This window comes from Pundamilia nyererei, unplaced genomic scaffold (assembly GCF_000239375.1).
Source record: "Pundamilia nyererei isolate P.nyererei 1_Seehausen unplaced genomic scaffold, PunNye1.0 scaffold00047, whole genome shotgun sequence".
NCBI classification, from domain to species: Eukaryota; Metazoa; Chordata; class Actinopteri; order Cichliformes; family Cichlidae; genus Pundamilia; species Pundamilia nyererei.
In genome coordinates this window covers 3689565-3697280 of record NW_005187448.1, presented here as the reverse complement: position 1 = coordinate 3697280, position 7716 = coordinate 3689565, and the positions used below count along the sequence as shown (strand labels likewise).

The 7716-nt window shown below is 42.1% G+C and overlaps 1 protein-coding gene across 1 annotated transcript; it reads right to left on the bottom strand.

The window, feature by feature from the left end:
* Positions 1 to 1560: 1560 nt before the first annotated feature.
* adora1b (adenosine A1 receptor b) lies at positions 1561 to 5699 on the bottom strand. Its single transcript, XM_005732676.1, has 2 exons — positions 4619 to 5699; positions 1561 to 3000 (listed from the first exon to the last, which is right to left on the bottom strand). Exons 1-2 carry the CDS (start codon positions 4957 to 4959, stop codon positions 2223 to 2225), a joined length of 1119 nt encoding a protein of 372 aa, XP_005732733.1. The 5' UTR covers positions 4960 to 5699; the 3' UTR covers positions 1561 to 2222.
* Positions 5700 to 7716: the final 2017 nt, after the last annotated feature.

Sequence of the window (7716 nt, the reverse complement as noted above, 5' to 3'; positions counted from 1 at the left end):
TGTTTCTTTTTTAATTTTATTTATTTATTTATTCATTCATTTATTTGTGTGTGTGTGTGGGGGGGGGATCTTTTGAATCTTTTCCTCATGTGAATAATCTTTGTTGGTGCAAACTGATGACAAACCTTTCCCATATTGATCGGCAACAATTGCTTCTCTGAGATTATTGCCTTTCCTCCTTGGCATTGTGTCACACCTGAATGCCCCACATCTGCACACTGCCAAACCTTCTGCTTTCATAGAGGTACTCACACATGGTGATGATCACTTCCTCAAGTGCATTTTATTAGCAGCACTTACTGCCTCCAGTGGAATTTAGAGTCTAAGGAGCAGCTAAGGGTGTGCTTAATTCTATTTCATTTTTGAGGCACTGCTTCTGCATTTTTGCTTTATTTTTCTTAAATAAATAAGAAGCGGGTGCAATATGTTTGGGTTGTTGCTCACCTCAGGTTGTATTTTCTTAGGATTAGATGATGATTTATTATGTCCTGTTATGTAAAACCCTATAAATGTACTTTCTTTTTTACCATGACTGAATTTTGATGTTTTTACTGATGTGCACTGCATGGATGTTCTATGACTGATGATGGCATTCTTTATGATTGTTTCCTCTTTTTATAAAAAAAAAAACCTTACCCCCTTTAATTTTAGTTTTTTAAAATATCATATTTACTGCTGAAAATGCTTTTTACTTTATAACCATATATCATAGAGCACATAGACACTGTGCTCAGTAATAACATTCGGACTAGGAATTATACATTTTATTAAAAAACATAAAATCATGAGACAAACATGTATATTTCACTATTCAGTGCTAATCAGAGCTGTAAACCCAGGTTGTAAATTGCATTAACTAAAAAAAGACACATCTTTAAACATTTATTCATCCACTTTTCCCTTAAATGTATGTATTTACAGCCCACCCAGCCTCTACTTTGTAGGCATTTCACATGGGTGGAGTGCTTTACTGTTTCTGTTGATCCTGTTGATTCAGTCAATCAAACAGCTTCACTGTCTGCTCCTGCCTGTCAGATGTTTAAGACAGTGATAGAAATGTCTTAACCTTACAGAAGAGATTGTCACCAGTTTAGGAGAATGTCAGTGTCTTATCCCACCTCTTAGTCTTTTCCAGAGACAAAAGAAAGTTAGTTTACATTCTCACACAGTCTTTAAGTCAGTGGCATTTACCATACTTACATTACTAAGCTTAGTAGTACATACTCACCATCTTCAGGTTGTCATTTCTGGGTCAGTTAAAAGTGGAGCCCACACCAGTTCAGATAATGAATAAGGCCATAGCTGCTACTCTGGTGTTGAGATGTGATAATGTTGTTATTAATGTAAAAAGGGAAACCCCACTCTTACTACCAGATAAAAGAGGCTGGCAGGAAGAGATCCACTCAAGGAGGAGCTTTAAGTGCATCTTGGGTTTTTCCCAGGTGACTTGCTGTCTTCCTTCTCCAAGTCTCTTGCATGCAACACCTAAAAGCTCTTGTTGGTCCATCGGCTACTTTTTTTTATCCCTCTTCGTCGCTCCTTCTGCTATAGATTGATACTGCTGAATGACCGGGGGGAGGGGGGGGGGGGGTTGAGCTCCTGCATAAAGGAGTTGAGGGGTTACAAATAACCTTTCCATGATAACACACTACACATTGTTGCCCAGTGAAGACCCTGAAGAAGATATGCTCATTCACAGCTGTGCTGCTTTTAGTCCCATATTTACATTATTACATTCATATATTTTTAGCCACTGTCACTTTAAACTTACACACAGTTATGGAGTAGGAAGAGTTGCCGCCTCCATTGAATATATAAACGTTTAAGAAAGTTGTCATATCTGATTATCTCATACTGACCAACCACAATAACTTATATTGCACATCTTGTAATGTTTCCACCAACTGTTCCACCAAATTGAATAAAACAGTTAAAGCTCAGTGTTCTCAGTTTGTTACTAAGATAAACCAACAGTCACTGTCAGAAAAAGACTTCCATTATTTCACGATTATATGCAACCTTTCTTTCCCTCTCTCTGACCAAACTTTCAGCATATACACTCCTCCTGAGTGAAAACAATTGCTCATCCAGTGATTTAACTGGCTCCCTTCCGCTAAGCATTGTAGCCCTGTATAACAATGCATGTTACACATTAGACAAGGAGAGAGCATATGCTTTGCCCACTGATCATTACTTCTCCAGGCATCAGCTCTATCCTTTGCTTAGGCTGCATTCTGCCCTAGTAAGGATGATTGTCCTTTATGTTTTTGAGGTGATTCGGTCTTCTGGTTTTGCTCAGACAGAGGCTGAGGTTTAGGGATTTCTGTCTGTGGAGAAAGAGGCGGTGTTGCCTGCTGTAGGTCTAACGTTGGCATCTCTTTCCTGTCACTGGCCTGGGTCTCCAGAGCCGATGTGTCCTTGCAGCAGAAGTACTGCTGCCAGATTTTCCGGAAGGCTGAGCGAAACTTCTTAATGCGGAAAGCGTAGACAATTGGGTTGACCGCAGAGTTGCCGTGGGTGAGCAGGATGGCAATGTAGAGGACGACTTTGGGCTTGTTACGCTCAGGACAAAAGAGTGTGATGCAGTTGATGATGTGGAGGGGGAGCCAACTCACAGCAAAGAGAAAGAGGACAAGAGCAAGGGATTTAGCAAGATTCAGCTCTTTGTCATAGTACCTGTTGGGGTCTGCGTGACTGGTGTTCAGTTTCTTATTGTTAAGCTGCTTGTGGATCATGTAGAAGATTTCTGCGTAGATGAACAGCATGAGCAGCAGAGGTGGGAGCACCCAGCCGAAAAAGTTAAAATAGACCATGTAGTCCATGCTGATGACATTTTCAAACTTGCACGTGGTAATGAGGTCGGAGCTGATGGAGCCGTTCTCCTGGCAGCGCTTCAGGTTGTTCCAGCCTAACATGGGTGTGAGTCCCACAATAAACGCTACCGTCCAACATATCACGACTGCCAGTGCCGCTCGCCGAGGGGTCACCACCCGCTTATACCTACAGGAGTAAACAGCAGAGCGACACGTCAGCACTTTCCCACATAGCATTGTCAGGGCATGCATGCTTTCGTTCTTTGTACTTCATTTTTCATATTGTCAGTGTCCTTGGGCTGACAGAAGATGTGATTCACATCTTCACAGCCACAACCCCCAAGACACTTTGTGAAAAGGTCCTTGCAGCACATATTACCTTTTAAAATATGTTTCTGAAATTCTTATCTTTGATACTTGACCTTTGCAAGACTGTTACTTTTTAATGACTTTCTTAAAACCAGAAATTGGTTTTTTTTTTAAGAAAAGAAAGAAAGAAAGCTGCTATTACATACTGGATATTAAAGGTGTTGCAGGCTAGGCTTTCTCATTATTTAAGAAGCTTTATGAAGAAGTAGCCAGAGTCAGAGGGAGGTTTAAAAAAAAGGCAGAGGCTTAAAGATCTTATCACTGCTGTCTTGACTTGTAAGTAAAGAATTTCAGGGACCACAACCTGATACTTGCCCCGAGGCAGGGATGAAAGTAGTTATCTGATACAGCTCATCATGGTAAGCCAGTGATTAGTCATTTTCAGATTACTAATGGTTAATGTTTAATGTAGGATGTTTTGGCTGTAAAGAAAACACCCATATTACCACAGGCTGACCTTTGCTAAAGGGTAGCGTGAGGCAAAACAAGATTCTTCAATTTAGCCCAAATGTAGCAGGTGCCATGTGTAGGATGAGTATTGATTAGGGACCCAGACCTTAAGTGAGGTCTGTGTCAGAAGTGCAGAAAAAATAAATAAATAAAATAATCGAAAAACTGAGCCTGAAAGAGATCGGAAAAGATCAGGTTCTGATCTAAAAACAGGGAGCGTGGTAGAGCATGCAGCATATTATGTAATTTATGAAAATGTTACAATGCTGTATTTGCATATTGTTAAATATAGTCTCTGCAATGTGTGTTGGAAACAAGTGACAATTCCTGAGAAAATTTCTACATGCATAACCCGAGCAAGGATGCCCAGATGCTGCTGTGACAGACAAACTTTACATGGAAAAGTCAAGAGTTAAAACTGATGACAGAATATTACTGTAAGCCTGGAAGACTTCATGGGATTTAACAGGGGACAAGGGTGTGAGGCTTTCATAGGCAATATTCTCAAATAAGTAATTTCTCTTTCCTTCTCGGCTTGTCCTTTTAGCTTTTCAACACCACTGCTTGTGCTTTTACTTTACCCCAGCATGACATGATGTGTCCACCACATACAAAGCGGGAGAAGCAAAGCTGACCACTTCTGTGTCGCTGTGCACCTCTTCAGCACATTAGAGATCCTGATGACAGAAAGACTAATTAAAGTAGTTAGTAGATTGGCCTTGCTCTGTTAAGCTGTCATGGGAAGGCGGATATATATGCATATAAAGAAACTGGCAGACTGGCAGCTTCCTGTATAGTGAAACGAGACCCATGCAGAAATCAATGAAACAGCACTGGAACTGTGCTGACTTCTGCTATCATTTCTGGTGAGTACCTCCAACAAATCTATGCTATTTTCATTCGCATCACTTCCCCACATTACACAAATAACGCATGACTCAATCCCGTCCTTAATTTTATCCTTTAGGTTGCAAAAAGGTCGTTACCTGGTCGGGATTTTGACCCTGAGATAGCGGTCAATTGCAATAGCCAAGAGGGCCAGGATCGAACTTTGCGTCAGGACCAGCACCGTGCACGCCACAAGCAGGCAGCTGTAAAAGTGAGTTTGGAGTCCGATGTTGATAGTAATGGCCAAAGGGATGACGAGTGCTCCCACTGCAATATCCGCCAGAGCCAGGGAGACAATAAAACAAAACGTGGTATCTCGCAACGATTTATTAATCTTCACCGCCCAGACCACCATCACATTCCCGATTACAGACGCCACAGCAATTACCACCTCCATTCCGATGTAGACTGAGTCCACTGAGAAGAGTGCCCCGGCCATCCTTGCAGATAATTTTGTCCTTAATGAGAGTGAGCTGCAAAATAAAAACAAAAGCCAACAGAACAATCCTTGACTTTTTCTTTCTGTCAGTACAGAATTTTCCAAATGCGTCCCGCTGTGTCACGGCACTCTCATCCTCCTGGTTAGCAGACGAGATTTAAGTTGAGAGAAAATCTAGTTATTCTGACGATGATACGCAGGTTAAGAGCCACAGTGTCTTAGAATGGGGTGTTTTCCTTTGGAGCAGGTGATTACGGTCCAGAGGCGGCTGTGCGTCGCTGCTGTTCTGCGTCCTGCGCCTTCACTTGGCGGAATACACCTGCTTCTTCGGAGAGGAGCGTTCTTGCCATGCTTTGCGATTTATCCGGGAGGGCGCCTCGTGTTCATCACCCAGCTTTTGTCACTTTAATCTAGCAGTTTAAAAAAACATAACACACATCCAATGAGAAACTACCTGCTACAGAAAGCCTCGCACGGCTGCAGCTCCGGCGTAATTTCCGTTCACCTCTGCCTTTCTTTCTCTCTCGCTCGTGGCGCTTTCAGTGAAAACAGAAATGCTCTTACTGAAAATAGCCGTGCGGGGTTTCTCGCCTTTCGTGTGGCATTGAGAGTTGCTTTCTTGGTTTTATTAGTCGTTTTCCCCTCGGTTCGTGCAACTCCTTCGTTTTCCACGGAGAAATGAAATGGTGCTAGCCTTCTGCAGGACCGTCCGAAAGAAGTAGAGCGAAGGGTGATGTGAACTCTCTGTAACGCCATGTATGCATTTCTCCCACGCCCTTTGGAAAACTAATAGACCTTGGTCACTCGCCCATTGTTCTGATAAGGCGTGAAGGAGTGAAACTGCCATGTGACAAAGGCCGTTGGAACTGCAGTATTACTGGAGGGAGGCACACAGTAGTAAGCCACTTATTTGGTTTTACTCCTCCAGCCACATACTAAAAACACATCAGATAGAAATGTATCTGTAATAAAAAGAAATATTCAGGTCATTCTAAATAGATCTTTATGCTGTAGACTTCAAAGGCCTGCACTCTCAGCTTGAAGCAAGCCCATCTGAAAAACTAATGGGATTTAAAATTGGAAACCTTGTGACTGATTTAGATCTATTGATCATCCTTTTTAAAAAAAAAAACCCTTTACAGCTTTGTAAGTGGTTTCTGAAAACGGATATATCCTCCTTCAGAAGCTGAAGCAGGAACAGGATCCCCATGGCACAATAACCTGCCCTGTTTCTTCCAGTGACATAAAGAACTTCGAGAAGCCAAGTACTGCATAAAATTACAAGCATCCTGTGTTACCTTTCCAAGGTTCAAAGGTCAGCACCAGGTAGCAGTGTGAGTACTGACCACAACAGGCACAAATGACTGTGTAGATTGGATATGCAGGTGTCACAGATGGAGAACTGCAAACACTTTGTACACTGTTTCAGGCAAAGTGAGGGGGGCGGGTGTGTGTGTGTGTGTGTGTGTGTGGGGGGGGTGTTACTACTCTCCGGGATCCACACTGAGAGACAGAGATGACAGGGGGACCAACAGTCAGCAGGATTTCACTGGAGACAATTCCACTCTGTGAGAAGCAGCATGGTGAAAACTGTCAGCATGATGTACAGAGGTCAGCCAATAAGCAAGGAGGGAAGCAGCCATATGGCCCAGTTGCAGCGATTGGCTTGTGACTCACTAGGGACATTTTTTAATGAGCATATGTGTGGTGGCAGTGTTGAGCAAATCAATCATTATAGAGCAAATGGCATGAACTAATTCGCTTGGGTGGAAATGGCTGACATTCAAGATTCTGAATGTTTACACTTTGAAATAAGTCTCATTATCAAGGTCATATCCTCACAGTACTATTGTCTTCAGCTACTTGTCAATAAATAGTGTTATGGCTTTGACAAACCCTGGTAAGCAGGAGCAAAGCAAGTTCAAGAGACACCCTCATTTCAGACTTTTCTCCCACACTTAACATGACATACATAGACCCTTAAATGCTGTCTGATCATGTTCACTGATGCCATCTTCACCGAAATGACGTGCTGAAAGGCTTCAACTTTTTATGGCATCTCCCACTATCTAGCCCTTTATTGGATTACTTTTAGCAACCCGGAAATACTAACAGTTCATTATAAAATATTAACTCAGATTGAATTTGGTGAAAGAAACACATCACCAGAAACTTGGGAAAGACTGGAGAAGTAAGTGGTACTAAAAAGAGACAGCTGGAGGAACATTTTGCATCTAATTGGGTTCATTGGCATCAGCTCAGATACATGACTGAGTATGAAAAGAGCATCTTAGAGAGGCAGAGTTTCTCAGAAGTAAAGGCGAGCAGAGGTTAACCAATCTACAAAAAAATTTAATTAATTCTGCAAATTGTGACCGAAGACCGAAAATCAGTATTGGATGCATGTGATCTTCAGGCCCTCAGGCGGCACTGCATTAAAAAGGCTTGATTCTGTCATGGAAATCAATGGTTGGGAACACTTTCAGAAATCATTGTCTATGAAAACAGTCCACTGTGCCATCTACAAATGCAGATTACAGCTCTGTCATGCAAAGAAGAAGCCATGATCCAGAAATGCCACTATCGTCTCTGGGCCAAAACACATTTAAAACGGACTGACGCAAAGTGGAAGACTTGAAATTAGTAATAAAAATGTTGTGTTACAATGCAGACAACAAGATAGGGAGCCTGGGCTACTGCTGATCAGAAGACTTTCACTGAAAACAATATATGCGAGAACTGAACAGTCACATGTAT

What these genes read in the sequence shown, in the direction of transcription:
- adora1b (XM_005732676.1), bottom strand. Translation starts at nt 4,959, where the DNA reads ATGGCCGGGGCACTCTTCTCAGTGGACTCAGTCTACATCGGAATGGAG. An exon ending in AGGGTCAAAATCCCGACCAG is followed by an intron (nt 3,001 to 4,618) that starts GTAACGACCTTT and finishes TTACTCCTGTAG; the next exon opens with GTATAAGCGGGTGGTGACCC.